General features: G+C 39.4%; 2 protein-coding genes across 2 annotated transcripts in view; one reads left to right on the top strand and one right to left on the bottom strand.

Annotated features, from left to right (window-relative positions):
• The window catches only part of LOC133550656 (oligophrenin-1-like), a 55919-nt gene extending 45599 nt beyond the window's left edge, over positions 1-10320 (top strand). The window contains exons 19-24 of the mRNA XM_061896586.1: positions 558-720; positions 2610-2858; positions 2950-3094; positions 6656-6706; positions 9529-9571; positions 9634-10320. Of these exons, the coding sequence (XP_061752570.1) occupies positions 558-720; positions 2610-2858; positions 2950-3094; positions 6656-6706; positions 9529-9571; positions 9634-9645 (663 nt within the window). The 3' untranslated portion in view covers positions 9646-10320. The remainder of the gene's footprint in view (positions 1-557; positions 721-2609; positions 2859-2949; positions 3095-6655; positions 6707-9528; positions 9572-9633) is intronic.
• Positions 10321-17213: 6893 nt separating this feature from the next.
• LOC133550657 (androgen receptor-like) overlaps positions 17214-23530 on the bottom strand; it is a 92039-nt gene continuing 85722 nt past the window's right edge. Inside the window, exons 9-11 of the mRNA XM_061896587.1 lie at positions 23221-23490; positions 22439-22517; positions 17214-18293 (exon numbers count right to left, since the gene is read on the bottom strand). The gene's annotated coding sequence lies outside the window, so the exon portion shown is untranslated. The remainder of the gene's footprint in view (positions 18294-22438; positions 22518-23220; positions 23491-23530) is intronic.

The following is a 23530-nucleotide window of genomic DNA, read 5'->3' as shown; positions in this document are numbered from 1 at the left end:
CTGGCAATGTATTTAAGTGTGTATCAAACTGGGAGCCCTTAGCATTAATCAGTACCCAAGAAGTAGCTCTTGGTTTCAAAAAGGTTGGTGACCCCTGGTATAGACACTTTGTAAGACTCAACAAAAGAAAATACTGGCACATTCAAATTAATGACAAAGACTACTTCCTGGCTAGGGCAACACACCCATAGTCCATACACCACTGCCATCTAATGTAATGTAATGAATGTAAACATGTCTGTAAACCCGTCTTTGTTGTTCAAACCTGAGGATTTTTTACCTTTATACTGGTCACGTTTTGTAAGCATGAATTATTCTTTCTCTACAGCAGCAAAAATGTGAGATGCTGCTGGTTTCAGATTGTCTCAAATTCTGACTATAGAGCATATACATTTATTTTTAAGGCTATGAGACACATGAGGTCAGCAATAATTTTGTATGTAGGTTTTCCAATTTGTTCAATAAGATCGTACATGATGGGGACAGTAGTGCTTTTTGGCAGGCTGCACACACTACCACAGCACTCTTACTAACTGCACATTTTGTCATGATCACAGATTTTCAGTCATATGCCAGAGGACAGCAGCGCCCCACCCGTCCCTCCTCCACGCATCACCCCGAGAAAGCGACAGCCCATCACCATTTCCAAGCGGCCGCCTCGTCTCTATCCACCTCTGAGTCACGAGCGCTTCCAGTCCCCGCTGCAGCAGCACACTGAAAGTAATTATCAGCCTCTCTTGGCCTGACCGCCATCATCATCATCATCATCATTTACCCATTCTGAATTTGCCGCACATCACTTTCTAACTACTACCTAATCTTCTTTTTCATCACCGACACATCAATTTTTTACACATTTTCTTCGTGATCTATGCTAATTTATGGCATTTAAAGCACTCTTAAAGAAAGAAGGTGTGGACCCATTTTTCCAAGTGTGGCAGAGATATTGGGAGCACCTGCCACATTTCCCTCCATGCTTTTTTCATTTGCTTTGTAAAATAAGCACAACTGTACAGGTACTACATGATATTGATTCAAAAGTCTGTCAGGCTTTTGCAAAATTTGTATTCCTATTCTTCGCTTGTAATATAATAATACAAATATATGTATATATATATATATATGTATGTATGTGTGTGTGTGTGTGTGTGTGTGTGTGTGTGTGTGTGTATATATATATATATATATATATATATATATATATATATATATATATATATATATATATATATATATATATATACATACCTCTCCAAGGTTCTCATAGTCATCATTGTCACCGACGTCCCACTGGGTGTGAGTTTTCCCTTGCCCTTATGTGGGCCTACCGAGGATGTCGTAGTGGTTTGTGTTGTGGTTTGTGCAGCCCTTTGAGACACTAGGGATTTAGGGCTATATAGGTAAACATTGATTGATTGATTGATTGATATATATATATATTAAGGGTGTGGGAAAAAATCGATTAGAATTTGAATCGCGATTCTCACGTTGTGCGATTCAGAATCGATTCTCATTTTTTAAAAATAGATTTTTATTTAAATTTTTATTTTATTTTAATTTTTTTCATGTTATTTTTTTATCAATCCAACAAAACAATACACATCAATACCATAACAATGCAATCCAATTCCAAAACCAAACCTGACCCAGCAACACTCAGAACTGCAATAAACAGAGCAATTGAGGAGACAAACACGACACAGAACAAACCAAAAGTAGTGAAACAAAAACAAATATTATCAACAACAGTATCAATATTAGTTATAATTTCAGCATAGCAGTGATTAAAAATCCACCATTGACATTATCATTAGACATTTCTAAAAAAAAAAAAAAAGAACAATAGGCTTACACTTGCATCGCATCTCATAAGCTTGACAACACACTGTGTCCAATATTTTTACAAAGATAAAATAAGTCATATTTTCGGTTCGTTTAATAGTTATAACAAATTTACATTAATCCAATCAGTTGATAAAACATTGTCCTTTACAATTATAAAAGCTTTTAAAAAAAATGTACTACTCTGCTTGCATGTCAGCAGACTGGGGTAGATCCTGCTGAAATCCTATGTATTGAATGAATACAGAAGCGTTTTGATGCGGAAAAATATCGTTTCTGAATCGAAAAAGTAGATTTGTAATCGAATCGCAACCCCAAGAATCGATATTGAATCTAATCGTGGGACACCCAAAGATTCGCAGCCCTAACATATATACGCAGTCGAGGTTTCTTTGGTTAATCCGTTATACAGTGCTGAATACCGGGGGTACTGTGTTTTTATATATATATATAAATGTATATATTATGTAAATATAAATAAGATGAAGTAGAGCACCTCAACTTGTTTATTTGAAAAGTAGTTTACCTGCTGAAAAAGTGTGGGTACCCCTGGTGTAGGTTGATTAAAAAGTTTTTTAAATTTTTATTTTAAAGCCAAAGTTTTGTTACATGTTTTCTGTTTTTGGGCAATCATGAATGTATCTCAATTCCAATGCATTTAATACCACTTCCTGTTGAAACTTTGCATGTGTAATTTTGCCTACTGTCTTACTTGTGATTCTGATCATACTGTATAAGATCATTGTTACGTCTCTGCTGTCCAACAGATGGCCAGAGTAGCGACTATGCGGCCGAAAGGGACGTGTCAGCGAGCCCTGTCCCCCTGCAGAGGACCAAATCCCCAAACTACGTTCCATTCGTCCCCCGAGAACCTCCTCGGAGACAAGCGCCAGTGCACAGAGCCACCAGACCAGGCGACTGTGATGTCCCCAAAGTAGAAAGACAAGAATCTTCTTCAATGTCAAACGGGGAGTCTGGATTCCCTTCATTCCAGAGCAGGAGACCTCCTCTTAAAGGTACAGCAGCCAACAATGTTCCACCATTGACTCAAAAATCCATCCTCAATTCAATACTGTAACTATTTCAATATTGTATTGTGTTTTCCAGCGGAATGTGAGGGTCCCATCAAAACAAGGCCCACAGAGAAACCCCCCATATGTAGACCCCCGACGAGGCCTCCTGAGCCCCCCTCTAGGACACCCTCTTTTAAGATCCAGAGCACTGCCAGCAGCGATGGAGCCGCAGCGTCTTAGTAAGAGGCTAACAACTACACAACATTGTCACCAAGGTGACTGGTGGGAAACATTGTGGTTATCAACAATCATACATTTCTCAATATTCCTTAAACAACTTCCCAACACAAAACATGCAAGAAAAAGTGTGAAAGGCAATGAATGAAATTGATTTACCTTTTATTGAAGACTGTTTTTGTTAAAGATGCCGATGATTAGTGAGGGAGGAGGATACTTTGCTGATAGTTCTTTCTTAATTCAGTGGTGTTTCTCACCTTCTTTATCTTTTTTGCTGGCACTCGCATCTTTATTTGGCCCCATGGTGGCTCATGATTTCTATGAACTACTGAGGATACACCATATGTATGTCAATAGTTTTAATGCTGTGTTTGTGTACTCAGACACACCAAAAGCTCCAGTTGCGGTGGATTAAATGCCCTGGGAAAAGCATTTATCACATAATGTAACATTAAGGAGTGATGAGAGGACAAAAAAACACTAGCGTAGCTACAATGCTATACTTTCACCCCCCTCTTAACATCATGCTCGGTTAGCTAATTCGCTGAAGACAAATTTACAGTTCATATTTTTGAATTTGACTGATGGGTAGTTGGAAGAGAGCCAAGAGTTATTTTGAGATGTGTAGCGAAGCCTGCTTGTTTCAGGAGCTGTCTCTGAAGTTGTTAGCGTAAAACAAAGGGCAGACTACTGTTAGCGATGCTAGTAATACACACTACAATACTACCAATATATATTACTCTACTCCTAATAAACAATACACTGCTACTTACAAATCCCGTTTCCATATGAGTTGGGAAATTATGTTAGATGTAAATATAAACGGAATACAATGATTTGCAAATCCTTTTCAACCCATATTCAGTTGAATATGGGTTGAAGACAACGTATTTGATGATCAAACTGATAAACATTTTTTATTTTTTGCAAATAATCATTAACTTTAGGATTTGATGCCAGCAACACGTGACAAAGAATTTGGGAAAGGTGGCAATAAATACTGATAAAGTTGAGAAATACTCATCAAACACTTATTTGGAACATCCCACAGGTGTGCAGGCTAATTGGGAACAGGTGGGTGCCATGATTGGGTACAAAAACAGCTTCCCAAAAAATGCTCAGTCTTTCACAAGAAAGGATGGGGCGAAGTACACCCCTTTGTCTACAACTGCGTGAGCAAACAGTCAAACAGTTTAAAAACATTGTTTCTCAAAGTGCAATTGCAAGAAAGTTGGGGATTTCAACATCTACAGTCCATAGTATCATCAAAAGGTTCAGAGAATCTGGAGAAATCACTCCACATAAGCGGCATGGCCGGAAAACCAACATTGAATGACCGTGACCTTCGATCCCTCAGACAGCATTGTATCTAAAACCGACATCAATCTCTAAAGGATATCACCACATGGGCTCAGGAACACTTCAGAAAACCACTGTCACTAAATACTGTTTGTCGCTACATCTGTAAGTGCAAGTTAAAGCTCTACTATGCAAAGCGAAAGCCATTTATCAACAACATCCAGAAATGCTGCCGGCTTCTTTGGGCCCGAGATCATCTAAGATGGACTGATTCAAATTCGAAAAGTGTTCTGTGGTCTGACGAGTCCACATTTCAAATTGTTTTTGGAAATATTCAACATCGTGTCATCCGGACCAAAAGGGACGCGAACCATCCAGGCTGTTATCGACGCAAAGTTCAAAAGCCAGCATCTGTGATGGTATGGGGGTGCATTAGTGCCCAAGGCATGTGTAACTTACACATCTGTGAAGGCACTATTAATGCTGAAAGGTACATACAGGTTTTGGAACAACATATGCTGCCATCTAAGCGCCGTCTTTTTCATGGATGCCCCTTCTTATTTCAGCAAGACAATGCTAAGCCACATTCAGCACGTGTTACAACAGCGTGGCTTCGTAAAAAAAGAGTGCGTTTACTTTCTTGGCCCGCCTGGAGTCCAGACCTGTCTCCCATCGAAAAAGTGTGGCGCATCATGAAGTGTAAAATACGATAGCGGAGACCACGGACTGTTGAACGACTGAAGCTCTACTTAAAACAAGAATGGGAAAGAATTCCACTTTCAAAGCTTCAACAATTAGTTTCCTCAGTTCCCAAATGTTTGAGTGTTGTTAAAAGAAAAGGTGATGAAACACATGCGTTGCAGCCATGAAATTCTAAGTTAATTATTATTTGCAAAAAAAAAAGTTTATGAGTTTGAACATCAAATATCTTGTCTTTGTAGTGCAGTCAATTGAATATGGGTTGAAAAGGATTTGCAAATAATTGTATTCCGTTTATATTTACATCCAACACAATTTCCCAACTCATATGGAAACAGGGTTTGTATATACAGTACATTACACTACTAATACATGTCACACTACTCCAATACACTCTACACTATGGCTTATGTACATTACACTACTAATCACATATACAGTACTTTACTACTAATATATACTACACTACTTCTGATACGCGCCACACCTCAACTAGTACACTCCACACCACTATTAGTACACGCTACACCACTATTATTACACGCTAAACTGCCACTAATACACGCCACACCATTACTAATACATTCTACGCTACTACTAATACATGCTACACCACTAATACACGCCACACCACTACTAATATATGCCACCACACCACCACTAATACACACCACACCACTACTAATACATTTCAGACCACTTCTAATATAGACCACCACACCACTACTAATATACGCCACACCACTAATAATACACGCCAATACACCACTACTAATACGTGCCACAACACCACTACTAATACATGCCACAGCACCACCACTAATAAACGCCACCATACCACTACTAATACACGTCTCACTACTTCTAATGCATGCCATGAAACCTCTTCTAATACACGCCACCACATAACTCTTAATACACGCCACACCACTTCTAATACACGCCACCACATAACTCTTAATACACGCCACACCACTTCTAATGCACGCCACCACATCACTCTTAATACACGCCACACCACTTCTAATACACGCCACCACATAACTCTTAATACACGCCACACCACTTCTAATGCACGCCACCACATCACTCTTAATACACGCCACACCACTTCTAATGCACGCCACCACATCACTCTTAATACACGCCACACCACTTCTAATGCATGCCACGAAACCTCTTCTAAAACATGCCAGCGCATCACTACAAATACACGCCATAGCACTACTAATACACGCCACAGGACTACTTATACACGCCACAGCACTACTAATACGCGCCACAAAATCACTTCTATTACACGTTACCCCACCACTAATATTACATGCCACCACACCACTTCTAATAATTCCCTCTGATCTAGCAATAATGAAAAATGTATCAATTCATTTGTTGAAGCCACTCATTCAAATGATCCAGCCACCTTATTTGACACTTCTGATTTAAAAAGGTGTATTTTTTTTGTTGGTGAATGTTGCTGCGCAGGGACGATTATTATTCACTTTCATAATTTTTTTTTTTTTTTAATGTTAATTTGTCATGTATGTTTTATTTTTTCCCCACAGTGTTGCCTCGAAAATGAAATTTTTTGAGAACGCCTCAAAGCAAGTTAGCAGGTATGTAAAAGTAATTTTTTTAGTTTTTACTGTGGATATATCTTGCGAAGGAACAAACACACACACACATATATATATATATATCCATCCATTTTCTACCACTTATTCCCTTTGGGGTCGCGGTTGGCGCTGGTGCCTATCTCAGCTACAATCGGGCGGAAGGCGGTGTACACCCTGGACAAGTCGCCACCTCATCGCAGGGCCAACATAGATAGACAGACAACATTCACACTCACATTCACACACTAGGGCCAATTTAGTGTTGCCAATCAACCTATCCCCAGGTGCATGTCTTTGGAAGTGGGAGGAAGCCGGAGTACCCGGAGGGAACCCACGCATTCACAGGGAGGACATGCAAACTCCACACAGAAAGATCCTGAGCCCAGGATTGAACCCTGACCACTCAAAGCCTTCGTATTGAATGTTTAAAAAAAAATAAAAATAAAGACCCTGACCATTGTTTGCTGAGAAAAATTCTAGCCCCTGACAGCCGTGGAATTATGACATATAACAATAAATATGATATAAATGTGGTTTAGTGTGAGCAATAAAGAGGGTCGTGATTTTGCATATTGTTGGTTGAACGTTCCGCCCGTCTCCAGCTAAATGTTATCTTAAAACGGCTTGAGGAGCTTTTTGTATCCAGCGAGTCAGACAACACTTTCACCAAAAGACTCTCTCCATTTGGGTAGTCGTGTCTTTCATATGAGCACCAGATGAAGGGATGGTGTGTGGCCGGCAGAACAAGGATTTAAATCTAATCAAACTTTATTCATAGAGCACTTTTCATACAAAGGCAAGTGGCAAACAGTGCGTTACACCCAAAAAAATCAAAGAAGACAAGGAAATACACTCACGCACATACAGCACTATTGACAATAACAAAACAAAACAAAACATGGCATGACAATGAGGAACGAGGAAAAACGCCACCTTCAAGGCGTCCACACTGGAGAATAACTACATTTAATGCCATCTAAAAAATAATACAAAACATGATAATATATATATGTAGAAATTTAATATAAATAATACATAAAATGCATAAAGAACAATTCAATTTGACGGCCAAATTGTATAGTTTGAGTTAGCTTGGATTTTGTGCTTACTTTTTTTGTGTATTGCATTTATTTTGGGTGTTAATTTCATCTTTCCATGGTTTTTTGTTATTTTGTTGAATGTTGTTAGCCATCATTATTAGCGCTGCACGATTTTGAGAAAAAAACAAATTGCGATTTTTCTCTCCAAAATTGTGATTCAATTTTTGATTTTTATATTCTATACATAAAAATGCATAAAACTGTGAAAATAACGAGTGAAGGAAGACATGTTACTTTTAGGATGTCAATCACATATTGTAATCTCAAGGTGCTACACATTAAAACAATATGCAGTAACTTACTTAAACAATATTTGGCTTTTTGCAGACAGACTCAGAACTTTTGTCTATAGCGTGCTCTAAAATTGAAGAATTAAGCCATAAAAACGATGCAGTGTTTTTAATTTAATGTAATCTTAATCTATATTAGTATTGCAAGTATTCATTTAAAATGATACCAACATTTTTTCATCCTTACTGTAGAATTGTTTACCAAGGTTCTGCAATTAGAAGTAAATAACTTTATCGTAAATACATAAACCAAAGATAAAATGGACTAATTTCTTGTAAACAAACATTTTACCGTACTATAGTACAACTTATAGTAAAAAAAAAAATTCCAGTTGGAAAAACGAGGTTGAACATTATCTTTTTGTTTATTGCTATTACGTGATCACAGCATTTTCGCTCGTTCTTCTGTATTGATGGACTCCTAATGCTCATCCAATTTGAAGCTGAAATATTCCCACAACAGGACATAATCTTTCTTTTTTCTAATCTTGGGTTATTTTGCGGCACTTCTCACTGGCTCTTTGGACTGTGAGTATGTTTGCGGGGGCGCCCCGCTCTCGTCTTCGCCGAGATGAAGATTGTGAATGACTGAAAAGAGGGGGTCACTCTGTTCAGTTAATTCCACTCGTAAACAAAGGGGCACAGGTGCTGAGAGCGATGGACAAAGTTAATACGTCTTTCTTCCTGTTTGAAGTGAGCGACGAAGGGGAAAAAGTCAGCCTCTTGCTGTTATTTACTTCATGAATAAAACCTCAGTGTTGATTTGATTCCAATTAATTGTGCAGCCCTGCCATCATGCCTGACTATTTTACATTTGAGCCTTTTCTATATACTGTATGTTTTTAATGATTGTTATAAAATCACTGTTGGTGCCAGCAACTCATACAATATTTTCAGACAGGTGGTGAAAAAAATGTCATGACAGAAAATAATTATTCATAATAAATACATTCAATGTATTTTATAGTGGCAAACTGTGTGGTCTTCAAAAGCAAATGCCCACCGAGGTCTCGAATTGGGGCTGTGTCAAACAACAGCTGTGGCTGTAGGCAACCTCCTGTTTTTTAATGGGTCAGCATTAAGCAGCTTTAGCTCCCTCTGCTTGGGCTTTACATTTGGGTTGTGCTCCTCAGCTGGTTAGTGTTGATTACCATGCAGCAGCAATGATGATGCTGACTTAGCAGCTTGCACCTCACCACTATTACAACATGGGCTCTGTTGCATTTACTTCATTGATTTCTCATTCATTCCCAAGTTACTATTCAAGTTGAATGAATACATGATTAGTTTTGTGTGAGTAACAGCCTCAATCCCAGAAAGTTTTGGTGTACTCATGTTGTGTAACATACTGCATCTTACTTGAAATACATCCAAATATACTGCAGGTGAAAACAGTGCACCCATGTAACATGCTTGCATTTCCTCCATGTAGTGATCCAGTCTCACAGTCAGCAGCTACAAATGTGAAAAAAGAGGTGAGATTAGCACTTTTTATTTCTCTTAGTATCTTCTGATGAAACGTCTGATCTCTCCTCAGAATTCAAGCTAGACAAGGCAGTGCGGCCTCAACACGGCAAGCTGCTCGTTGTGTGAAGAGTCGCACATCAACTCGCAGAACAGGTTCCATTGTGTGTGTGTGTGTGTGTGTGTGTGTGTGTGTGTGTGTGTGCGTGCGTGTGTTGCAAAAAGCAACACAAGCAGTGACTTGTGAATGTTCAAGCACATTTTTGTTTTTGAACATCATTCTAAAGTGAAAAGAGTTCCTTTTTTTTTACACAGTCTTGTTCCACGCTGGTAAAAGTATTGATTGGTTACTAAAACGACTAACTTGTAATTGTCTCAAAACACTTTGTAATGTTCTTTAACTTGTCTGATTCACAATAGTTCAAGTGCACTTTTATATTATGATCTTAATCAAAAAATAGCCAATAGATTTGTGTCCAAAATAAACCTGAAAATGTCAGTACAGTGTTCATAAGGTAAACGTGTTGCTCTTTCAAAGGCCATGAACTAAGAATACTTTAAAGTATTTCCTACCCTCCTACTTCAACTTTTGATCAAATGTTTCTGTTTGCACTTCCAAAAAGGGTTACATTTTAAGCTACTTTTTTGTTGTTTTGTTCCATATTGATTCTCCTTGTTTTCTTTTCCTTCAACTTGAAAATTTCATGTTTTCATAAAGAGAACAAATAAATATGAACAATGTGAATAGTCGGACAAAGAAGCCTGATACTCTTTTGTTTCTATGCCATATCAATAACGTAACTGAGGGTATCACTAAAGATAATAATTGACTACATGTTTTCCCCTTTCCAATTCACCAGGGGTCTCATGTAATGAGCTTGCGTACGCACAAAAACCTGACATTCGCCCTCTGTCACAGCAAAGATGAGATGTATCAAGAGTGAAATAAACGTAATGTGCGCTGCTTCACGCCATCTTCATGCTTCACGTTCGCACATTTCTACATGCTGTGGATACTTTGGCGACACAGAGGTTTTTGTTCGGGCTTTGCAAACATTTGATTTCAACAATGTAAAAAAAGATTGAGACAAGGACTCAAAAATCACTTTTTCGCCAATGCATTTAATGCTTCATATTCATATTTGTGGGAACGTCTATTAATTTATGTATGCGATCATTTTTTATTTTACAAATTTATTAAAACTAAAAGATGAAAACATCACACGTACATAAGTATTCACAGCTTTTGCTCAATACTTTGTTGATGCACCTTTGGCAGCAATCACAGCTTTAAGTCTTTTTGAATACGATGCCACCTATGCACCGATGTACACCTATCTTTGGCCATTTTCACCCATTCCTCTTTGCAGCATCTCTGCTTGCTCACCCACATACTAATGCACTAAAACCATATCTTTAGGATTTATTCGATGCCCCTATCAATACAAACTAGGGAACTTTATATCACGCCTATCATGACCAAAATTATCACGGTTATCATTTTTATCGCGGTATTGTTGAATGCATTAAAAATGTACTTAAACACACACTGACATCTTTTAACCAAGTTATTTTTTTAAATAACTAAAATAAATATACAGTGTTCTAAAACACTATTTTGCATGTTTTGTTTTTTATGCCTCACCGGTTGTGTTTTAGTCTTAGTACTTATTTTGCTTTATTAGCTAAACTTTTAATGTTTTAAATATTTTTGTACTGTAGCACTTTAAGATGTATTTTAATGAAAAGTGTGTAACAAATGAAACATACCATTTATTATCATTTATTGTATGGGTTGTGGCGTCCCACTCTGTTCAGCGGTCCTTATCGCTCCATAAAAACACTTCCATCTTGTATTCCTCTGAGGAAAGAACGATGACTTTGGACTAAGAGAGCACAACTTGTAGGTTCAATGTGCACAATTGATTATCTTAGTTGCTCCGACAGTAATGTGTTTATATAGGTTAACGGGGAAAGACATGAATGTCTCTTGTTTTCATGTTAGCATTTAAGCTAGTGAGCTGTTGCCAGTCTGTCCACGAATTTACCAAGGTGCAGTTTTCAATCACCTTTTCTCGATCATTTTAATTTGAAACGTTAATACTCACCATCGGGAGTTTTACAGCGGCTATCATTAATACAGTTCATTGTCATATACCTAGTTGTTGCAAGTCGTGTTCATAAATTAAAAAAAATAATAAAAAAAGAGTATTTAGAGCAGTGTTTTTTTAAATTATTTTCCCTTTAACGCCTCCCCCCTAGGAAAAAGAAAACATTTCGCGCCCATTGCCCATGCACCCCACTTTCCGCAGCGACTGTAAATAGTATAATTTGTCTATGAAATAGTTGTAAGTACACCTCTGCATAACATTGTAATCTTTTTAACATTCTATAAAACAAACAAATTAAAGAAGTATGAAATAGATTGGGTGTGTCCAATCCATTTTTACGGAGTACCAAATACGGAAAAATGAAAGAATGCGGGGGACAAGTTCATACATTTTCCACATTAAAGATGCCAAAACCAATTCAATGTACAACGGTATATGTTCCATATTTGGGGAAACAAAAAACACTAGCTATGTGCACATGGACACATTTAATAGGATTAATGTGACGTCTGCTAGGCATGGTGGTTAAGGTGCTTCTTCCAGGATGCAGTTCAGGCTTGGACACAGCATAAAGGTAAGAAATGTTGGTTTATTAACTAAAAACAGACTAAGAACAGAAACACTGGTGCTATGTAGAAAAGACAAACCAAAAGCGCTAGCATGAAGCTAGGGAACTAGACACAGTAATAGCATATAAGCTAAAAAGTACAAAAACAGGTTTACCAATGTCGGGAGTTAGCGTCGTCACTTGTTGAGGGAAACAAGGCTAGGATCCGAGAACGAGTCACAGAAAATGCAGGCTTAAATAAGGATGGTAATCAACAAGCAGGTGAGAGTCCGGAAACAAGGAACAGGTGAAACAAATATGCAACTATGGCGACAGAAACAAATCAGGAAGTGCACACACAAACTCAAAAATCCAAATGACAAACGATCCGTGCAGCGGATCGCAACAATTAAGATCCTAACCGCACTAAAAATGTTTTATGTAAACACGCATTCGGAATATTCTGACTTTATCACAAACGTTTGAATCAAAATTTAATTCCGATCGGGACGTGTGGGATATGCCAATCGTCATTCAGATTGTAGCGCATGAAAACACATCTTCCAACATTCGGGTTGGAGTTATCCTTTCTGCCCATGTCTTTGATGTCAGAAATACTTTGGTGGTGGAGCGAGACTAAATGTAATAGTCTTGGAATGAAGCGATTGTCTTGCTGCTGTCTGCCCCATTCAACATGTACAGAAGTATCATTATATACTGTTGAGTTTGTTGCTTTAAAATGAGACTAGCGAAAACAAAAGAGTGGTATGGAGTGTTGTGTCGTAACGATAAAAGAAAGGGTCCTGTTGTCGTCTTAATGAGCTGTTGTATTCACGACTTTACCGCTAATCCAAGTGCTAACTGCTAGCCTTGTGCATGTACATAGAATGTCGTTACATGAAGATGTGTGGCAACTTGTACAGATTGCGACATAAATGGCACAGAACAGCTCAATTTCAAAAAGAGAGGTAAAACAAAAGTAGTGAACAAAAAAAAAAAGGCAAATAAATAGTGATAACATCGAACAAACAAAAATGCACAAAACCTTGTCTGTTCACACTGAAAGTATGTTTTTTCAGCACCTGCAGTGAGCGAACTTGTCCAAATAGTGGCGCCATAGCACAAATAATAACAGACCTTTCCGTTTATGTTATGTTCTGCGCATGTCAAAGTAAAGTATTCTGATTTTAGGGGTGATGCATGAAAATGCATTTCATAGATAATTTTTTCATGGTCCGTGTACACCAGGGGTGTCAAACTCATTTCAGCTCAGGGGCCGCATGGGGGAAAATCTGTGTAAACGCGGGCCGGACTATGAAAATAATGGCATTAAAACTAAAACATGAACACAACTTTAGATTGTTTTCTTTTTATTTGGCCAAAAATAGAACACACACATTCTGAAAATATTACAAAAAAAACAGAAAAAACTACCGGCAGCGGTAAAGTGTAGATCCATGAAGGAAAGAAGAAAGTGAATTAAAGTTTATAACTGAATAAATACATATGCATAAAAATGTTTTTTCTTTTGTATCATATTTTCAATGAATTAAGTAACGTTCATGACAACCTTTTTTCCAAAACACAATACAGAATGTGAGCTATAACAGGATAATGCATACATGTAACATTTGTTTTCAAAACAGTTACAAAAAAGTGGGACGGCCAACACTGCCTCTTGTTTTCCAGCAGCAGTAAAAACTCCTGATATTTTGGAAAAAGTAAACTCCAGCCTAGATTTATGGGGAAAAGGACACACAAGTAGACGTTTCGTGGAAAATGATAAATCATGGTGTTAAGGACACATTTTGGGCAAGTCATTGGGAAAGTTGGCGCGCCACGCCTGCATCTGACAACCTGCATGACAGCCCACAGAGCAACACGTCCACCAGCCATCGATGTCTTCGAAAGTGAGATCAGGAAACATTTCAGGTGAGAGCAATCCTTACAGTACTACTGCCTGGGGTGTCAAATGACCTAAAGACCAATCTTTGTCAACATGAGCTGTTTTGTCATGCGCACGCACCGAATCAATGCTTAAGTTCTCTTCAGAACAAATTAAAATCCAAGTCATTATTTTAAATTGTGTTTCTTTCATTGTGTCTTCTGACCAGTAAGCATTTATACACGGCTTGAAAAAGATCACATTAAGGCAAACAATGGTAGACTACGTTTGACTTTTCATCACTGTTGTTTACAGAATAACAACTGGTAGCTTTGTTTGACAAGGCAGCTCATTTTGACAGAACCCTGGCCCTTGCTGCACGTAACAGCTGTTAAAAAGACATTGCAGTGACGTGGTTTCTCTGACAGTGACAGTACAGCTGTTACAATTAATGACATGCAATGTGTTGATGTGAGACAGACTCCACTGTGTTGGAGGTGTTTTTTTTAAGTTTTTTTTTTAAACCTACTCTTGAAAGGACCCTATCATTCAAAACCAACTTTTCTCACCTTTTGGCACTTGCTTATGTGTATTTGGGATCTGCATAAATCCAGAAAATTTGTAATCAAACTATGGAAGCATCACCGGTGATATTTGTAAAACAATCTTGACTTGTTCCATACTTCCACCAAAAGGTCCGTTTGGAATTTGCTCTGACTTCTGACGTTTTCCAACCTGTGACAAAGAGATTTACCCAAACATCCTTGCCCGAGTCCGACATTTTTTAATTTACATCGGACCCACAACCATATCATATCCGCGATGAAACCCAATAAAGAACATGCTCTGTTGTAGGCTGCTTTAGACTTAGACAAACTTTATTGATCCACAAGGGACATTTAACCAGCACAAGTCACTACACAAACTTTCAGCCTCATCTGAGTAAAAAGTGCCTTACTTTTAACTTGTGTAATTTGTGGCAGTGTGCCTTCATCTGTGAAGAAGTCGCTACGAGTGCTTCAACCACTGACCTTCAAAAAATAATGGATTTTCCTAAAAACTACTTTTAATGGCAAGCTCGGTTTCTGCGATTTATGGTAATGGAGGAGATAATGAAACAGTAAGTATTACTAATAACAGTCGTCTTGAAAATATGTGAACAATACGTCGATTTGTTGTGTAGCTAGCTTAGCCTTTTACTGTAACAATTTTGTCACTTTTCTCCGGGAAAATAAAGACTGATTTTCCTAATAACTACTTTTAATTGAACTAGTGTCTACATTGTTTGGCAATGATCAGAGCAGTTAGTAATGTAATTCATTATTACGTCCGTGATGTAACTCGTTGCGCTGCTTTCTGTATAACCGGCTCAAGCCTCTATTGTGTTCAAGTGATCAAAGCAGCAGTGCAGTTAAAGTACTAACATGATTATAGAAAATAAAATAATTTCATTGTCAATACACGCAGATTGAGAGAGAAAGACTTGGTACAAGGCGTTATAGCTCGGTTGGTAGAGCAGCCGTGCCAGCAACTGGAGGGTTCCAGGTTCGATCCTCTCTTCCATCCTAGTCACTGCTGTTGTGTCCTTGGGCAAGACACTTTACCCACCTGCTCCAAGGGCCTCCCACACTGCTTTAAATGTAACTTAGATATTGGGTTTCACTATGTAAAAGCGCTTTTAGTCTCTAGAGAAAAGTGTGATGTAAATATAATTCACTTCACTTCAAGTTTTACCATAGCCAGCATATAGTACAACATTTGCAGCCTGGCTTCCTTTTTATGTTAAGTTAAAGTTAAAGTACCAAAGATTGTCACACACCCACTAGGTGTGGCAAAAGTATTCTCTGCATTTGACCCATCATTCTTGATCACCCCCTGGGAGGTGAGGGGAGCAGTGGGCAGCAGCAGTGGCCGCGCCCGGGAATAATATTTGGTAATTTAACCCCCAATTCCCACCCTTGATGCTGGGTGCCAATATGTGTCCTGCGCATCGTCTCCTCTTTGAGCCAACAACAAACCACGGTGAGCCGCTGATCTCGCTATATCATCAGGAATGTTGTGATATGGTGTCAATATTTCATGCGGCCTTCGCAAAATAACATATAAACTAATGTAGTAAACAAGGCTGCCGAGGCGGGGACGGAAGGCTAGTCAGCGTGGTGAAGAGGGCTTTATTCGCATCAACAACTCCACCTCCCAAAACAGACCTATTTTGCGTCTGTCAAAAAGTGGCCAAAAGAAAGAAAGGTCTTCACACCAAAATCTATGTAACATTTTGACCAAAGAACCATCTTTACATTATATATAGTAGACCAAAATGAATTGTTTTAAAAATAGGGAAAACATCATGATATGAGCCTTTTAAAATAATCATGTTTTTGATTGAACAACTCCAAAAGAAAAAATAGACATTATTGCACAGGCAAGAAAATAAAGAAAAAACATCTCTTTTGGTGTCTAAAGAAAATGTATCTGCTGTTCCACATAATCAAAAAAAAAGTGAGGAGCAGAAAAGACAGGAAACATTTTATTCTAAAAGGTCTAACAATGATGTGAAATATTAAAGAAATATTAAAAGTCCCATATGTAGAAATGTGGCCAGAAATGGCACTGCAAGCTCGGTCAAGGAACTTCAAATAGCAATCCACGAGTCCTACGCTGTAGGTTTCTCTTGTTTATGCTTCTTGCAAGATTTACGCCACATCTGATGTCAATTAGCCAAATGTATTTGTAAAGTTACGCAGCAATATTTTAGTCAGGACAGATTGTTGGCATTACCCTGCTAAAATGTCTAGTTTGACAGCAAAGATCACCATCGAAAGTTTTATATAATAATATTTGTTATATTACATATCACATAGGCCTAATTTGATTGCAAGCCAAGGCCAACAGTAAAATTACCGCCATATTTCGTTCAGCATAACTCCATAGTGAGCAAACCCACATTACGCATAAATCATATAGCCTACTACCATGTCCATCAATACAAAGTAAAAAAATCATTACATGTAAAGCATTATATTGTGCCAAACAAATACCACCCCATATGTGCCTGATGCTCATACAATACCAGAAACCACAATTAGAACAAAATAGGCACTGACACTACCCATATCCACATAGCTTTTATTTGTTGAAAATATATTTTGCCCTGTCAGTTGGATGACACATCGACACACATGCTAACAGTCGTATATTTCCCCCGTTAGCCTGTATGTCGATGTGACATTGACCGGGCTAGCATGCTAAGCATTTGTGGCACAAACATACAAGCTTTGTTAGACAAGGTCAGAGACTGTATTGGACAATATAGTATACATATGAAATGTCCATTTCCATTTATTACAATTTTGGCGTCAGATGAAAAAAATCTTCTCCGCCTTCAATCGTCTCCATCTTTCAAAGGCATCCCTGATACAAATCTTTGTTTTTTTCCTGGCTTTGTCATGAATAAGTTGAGAATCGTAACAACGCCTTTTAGATTTACTAAGCTCTGACATGTTTAGCAACTTTACCAGTGGCAGTACCTTGTATTACATATGTCACATTTAACATGGTTGAAAGAAAAATAAATGAGTATTTTTATCAAAATTTGGGCTTCACGGTGGAAGAGGGATTTGTGCGTCTGCCTCACAATACGAAGTTCCTGCAGTCCTGGGTTCAAATCCAGGCTCGGGATCTTTCTGTGTGGAGTTTGCATGTTGTCCCCGTGAACGCGTGGGTTCCCTCCGGGTACTCCGGCTTCCTCCCACTACCAAAGACATGCACCTGGGGATAGGTTGATTGGCAACACTAAATTGGCCCTAGTGTGTGAATGTTGTCTGTCTATCTGTGTTGGCCCTGCGATGAATTGGAGACTTGTCCAGGGTGTACCCCGCCTTCCGCCCGATTGTAGCTGACATAGGCGCCAGCGACCCCAAAAGGGAATAAGCGGTAGAAAATGGATGGATGGACATTTAACATGGTTGAAAGAAAACTAAATGAGTGATATTTTTATCAAAATTAACAAAAAATTTATAAAAATGACGATGGTGTTAATAAAAATGCAAAATCTGAGTGTCATGACGATGGTGATCCGGGGGAAAGTGTGTAATGTGACAAGTAAAAGGTCAAGCAGGAGAAACTCTTCTAGCTCATCTACATCCAGTGCGTCATCTGCACACTTGAAGAAAGCTGAGAAAGCATTGTTGCTGGAAAAAGGCACAAGAAGAGAAAATAATGTAAATAAAGGAACAGCAGGATTTTGTCTTGGACTTACTGCTGCTGTGCTTGCATTGGAGTCGACAACATGTTCAAGAAATAATCACCAGTTTTGCTTGACGGACAGTCACTATGTTTCCATGCAATAAATTCCTCTGATTTCTCAAATATAGTAAGTTTTTTTCAATTTTCACACCAACATGTGAAGTCTTAGTGATCATGGACACTCTCTATTGCGACTATTGGTCATACGCCATGTGGGTCTTGTACACTGGGGGGTTCTTATATTCTTTTAACGCGGATTAATGTATTGCTTTTCCGGTGGACTAATGACTTCACACCAAAACAAGCCATCTGAAGTTCCCTACAAGTCAACAGCCTAGTTTTGTTGTACCTGATGTCTGCTGTGATATTGGCACAGATTATAAATTGTATATTTTTAATGGCTATGCTAATGTTAAATAGTAGACGGCATCAAGAAATGTTCTTAGATTGTTCTACGAACATGACACTACTACCAAGAATGTTTTAGAGCGGATGTTGGTCTAAAGCAAAGACTGGTAGGAGGGACGTTATTTTGAAGGAATTTTCAGACTCCGATACACGGAAATAAAACTTTTGAATGTGTCGGAGTTCATTGACAGAATGAGTATTAAACCCGAAGGAAATGACTGTTACTGATCCAGATGAGGGTTGCTATCGTCCTGGACAAGCTTGCCAGTCATGTAGAATAAGGAGTTATTGCTAATCAGTTTGGAGTACACCAATACAGCATGAAAAGGTTTGTGTATGCTTTCTTCTTTGCCTTATAATAATATTCCTGCTTCATTCTCTTCTATCTCACTTGTATTTCGTTCGGGAGTACGAATTAAGCCGACATTCTCCATTTCTTTAGCTGCCTTCTTAAATAAATCTCTAAGTTATTTTTTTCCTCCCATCGATGCACTTCAAAATGTTACGTTCTTTTAATTTTTTAAACAAATAAATAGTCTCCTCCTCATTTCAGTTGTGGTCTGTTATGATTTAATGCGATTTGCGTTATAACCTACGTGTTCAGACTGGCGCATGCACAATGCGAAGGGTCCCCTCCAGCACCACACACCCACCCGAGAGATCTGGTTTCCAATCACATAACTTAGGTATGTTAGTCCGGTTTCTCAAAAGTCAAACAATCAGATAAAGGTGATTCCATGGGTTGTAGGATGCTTCATTAGAGCTGAACTACTTGAACCATCAGACTAATGTTGTGCATTGAAACAGAGTCAGTCAGACTGTGTTAAAGTACTTCGGGATTGAGACCAAAGGTTTTCACACCTTTGTTGCAAACGGGTTGGCTACGAAAGTGGATCACGGGAGGTATGTCAGCTCAAAGACCAATCCTGCAGATGAAGCATCCAGAGGTCTGTCTGTGGTTAAATTCTTGTCATGTAAACGATTATTGAGGATCCAGACTTTCTTTAAAAGACAGAAGACAAACATTTGCCACACAGCCTATTTCTACGGAGAAACCAGACATCAAAGCAATTTAGAGGAAAATGTAATCATTTTTGGATCTTAGAATGCCACCACGAAACTTATCCTAAATTTTTCTGGATGGACTATAATCTCAAGACCTCAGTTGCCTGGTTTCTTCAGCTCAAAACTATTCTCTGGGAGCTGAAGAGAAAAAGGCAGGAGTGGATTGGATCCAGCTCATCCACACAATCAATTGAAGAGATGTAAAGGTTAGAAACTCTATTAAAAGCCAGTCACTCTATAGTGACTTCTCCAAAATAGAATCTACCATCATTGGCTCCAGTCAGCCGGCTTTTTTCATGGAAGAAATCAAATCACTGGAGAGTGGCTCAAGTGGTAAGAAAACCTGTGACCAGTGACCATTTTGAATTTCAAGAGAATGGCACAAACCTTGTTGGAGCAGAGCGAGACTTAAGAAAAGCCTTAGCTCCCATGGCCTAAAGTAAGATTCAAGTTACATTCCTGCCAAAAGGCATTTACTGGATGTTTAACACCCTCCGTCCCATCATGACGGTGTGTGCGAGCAACTCACCAGGATGGTCAAAAAGATGTTGGTTTCTTTTATATCCTAACAATCCTCGGATGTTGAAAGCCTGCATACCTACTTAGTGGCCTAGTGGTTAGGGTGTCCGCCCTGAGATTGGTAGGTTGGGATTTCAAACCACGGCCGAGTCATACCAAAGACTATAAAACAATGGGACCCATTGCCACCCTGCTTGGCACTCAGCATCAAGGGTTGGAATTGGGGGTTTAATCACCATAAAGGATTCCTGGGCGCGGCACCGCTGCTGCCCACTGCTCCCCTCACATCCCAGGGGGTGATCAAGGGTATGGGTCAAATGCAGAGGACAAATTTCCCCACACCTAGTGTGTGTGTGACAATCATTGGTACTTTAACTTTTAACTTAATACCATCCTGTGGAAGGGCAGGCTATTCTTAAGGAATGCCGCCCCTAACCAAGATCATTGATGTCAATGAGTTTGAAGCTATAATTTAAAAATCGTGTTACATTAGTTAAACGTAAACCCGCTCTTGCTTCTGGTCTATTTCAAAAGAATGATCAATACCTTTTCAGATCTGTTTTGGAGGAAGTGGATAAGGGAATACAAAAGTGGACAAAACCTCAGAAGTTTCATGGTTGGAGAAATTTTTGTTGTCGTCTGTCAAACACATACTTGCCAACCCTCCCGGATTTTCCGGGAGACTAGCGAAATTCAGCGCCTCTCCCGAAAACCTCCCGGGACAAATTTTCTCCTGAAATTCAGGCAGAGCCAGAGGCCACGCCCCCTCCAGCTCCGTACGGACCTGAGTGATGTGTATAAAGAGCGTGTCTACCCAATGACGTTATAACTGTAGAATTATCGAGGGCGAGTTCTTGGTTTCTTATGTGGGTTTATTGTTAGGCAGTTTCATTAACGTCCTCCCAGCGCAGTAACAACACACAACAACAGCAGTCACGTTTACGTCTACCGTAAGGCAGTTCGTCTGCCGTAAACAGCACGTGCCACTCTTAAACAGGACAATACTGCCATCTACTGTACACGCACCACAACACCTCCAGGCAACTTCAACCCTTTACTAATCATCCTCCATTCACATCCCATCTCCCCGGATTGTAAATAACCTAATGTAAATAATCAAATGTATTTCTAATGTATATACTTGTTCTTATGCTATCTGAACTCACTGTGTTCTCTGCTTGCTGTACATATCCTACTAAGTAAGACCTACACTGTTTCAATGTCCATTTCTCTGTTGATGCAATTGTTGATGACTGAAGTACTGATATCAACCAAAGCTCCTCATCCCACCCCCCGGATTGTAAATAATTCAATGTATATACTATTATGATTAACTTGTGTGATGACTGTATTATGCTGATAGTTTATATTTGTACCGTGAATTGATTAACGTGGACCCCGACTTAAACAAGTTGAAAAACTTATTGCGGTGTTACCATTTAGTGGTCAAATGGATGGAATATGTACTGTACTGTGCAATCTACTAATAAAAGTTTCAATCAATGGGCTTCACGGTGGAAGAGGGGTTAGTGCGTCTGCCTCACAATACGAAGTTCCAGCAGTCCTGGGTTCAAATCCAGGCTCGGGATCTTTCTGTGTGGAGTTTGCATGTTCTCCCCGTGAATGCGTGGGTTCCCTCCGGGTACTCCGGCTTCCTCCCACCTCCAAAGACATGCACCTGGGGATAGGTTGATTGGCAAAACTAAATTGGCCCTAGTGTGTGAATGTGAGTGTGAATGTTGTCTGTCTATCTGTGTTGGCCCTGCGATGAAGTGGCGACTTGTCCAGGGTGTACCCTGCCTTCCGCCCGATTGTAGCTGAGATAGGCGCCAGCGCCCCCCGCAACCCCGAAAGGGATTAAGCGGTAGAAAATGGATGGATGGATGGAAGTTTCAATCAATCAATCAATCAATCGTGCATATGTGACAATAACATCTACGGCTTTTAGAAAGTGCAGTCCATAACTGCGCACACAACAGCTATTAATATACCACGCCCCCCAACCCCCACCTCACGAAAACGGAGGTCTCAAGGTTGGCAAGTATGGTCAAACAGCTTTTCATGGTTCATAGATTATGAAAGAATACCAAAGACTTACCTGAACAACTTGCACGTGCAGAACAACTGAAGACAAAGTCATGACATTTGGACGGTGCATTTTCAAGATCTTTTTGCTCCTGGAAGAAGCATAAATGTCCTGACGCAACATTGAGACAAATGTTGGACTGATTATTTGTTTTGTGATTTCTATTCTTTCTTTTGTAATTGTTACAGTATCACAATTAGGGGCAGGTGCGTAGGAGCCGCATTCCATTTTTTTTTTCTGAGGGCATTCAATCGATTGCAACTGGACTGTTTGGTTTGTCTTACACGTTTTGCCTTTCATCTAAGTAGACTATCAGTTTCTGCTTATAGACTTAGATTGGTCAGATCTAGTCTAGCAGCTGGTGCCAAAACCCCAACAATTTATACTCCCAACACAAAGGAGGGTATGCCTGGGCAAGGATGGTTCCACTCTATTATAGTGAGAAAAAACAGCTGTTGAGATGCAAGACTAGATGTTACCAATCTGAATCTATGAACATGAACTGATGAAACACACTTAGATGAGCAGCGAAACGTTTTCTAAGACAAACCAAACAGTTCAGTTGCGATGGATTCAATGGCCTGAGAATACAATGACCAGGTTAAATGAGAACATCCATAAACAGTCTTCTATTTATGTTTATATCATTACATCAGGCGTATACAGGTGGCAATATAACATTGGTCATGTAAGCACAGGTGTAGGGAATTAGGAATCAGGTCCTAGGTGCGCTAGCATATTGTTTTACAGGCTCGTGGGGGCTCGCGAAGTTGTCCGGCAGCGGGGAGTCCTACCTGGGGTGCGGTCTCGCTGGTTTGAGGGCTGGCTATCCCCTGCTTCTCCCGTGCCTTGTCCTCTGCTGGGCGCGTCCTTCTATGGCCTACCACTGGCCCTGCCGGGTGGCAAGGAGGTCCCGGCTCTTGGGTTCCTGTCGCTAGCCGGCGTGGCTACGTGAGGCCGGTGGTCCCTTGTTCCCTGGGCATCACACCTGCTGTTTTAGGGTTGGGCTCTCTGGGTGGCTGGGGCCGTACTTTGGCTCCCACACACACTGGAAGACAAATACACTGTACATACAAATTCACATACACACAATTATTCATACAT

This window comes from Nerophis ophidion, linkage group LG04 (genome assembly GCF_033978795.1).
Source record: "Nerophis ophidion isolate RoL-2023_Sa linkage group LG04, RoL_Noph_v1.0, whole genome shotgun sequence".
NCBI classification, from domain to species: domain Eukaryota; kingdom Metazoa; phylum Chordata; class Actinopteri; order Syngnathiformes; family Syngnathidae; genus Nerophis; species Nerophis ophidion.
This window is presented reverse-complemented; position numbering and strand designations above follow the sequence as displayed.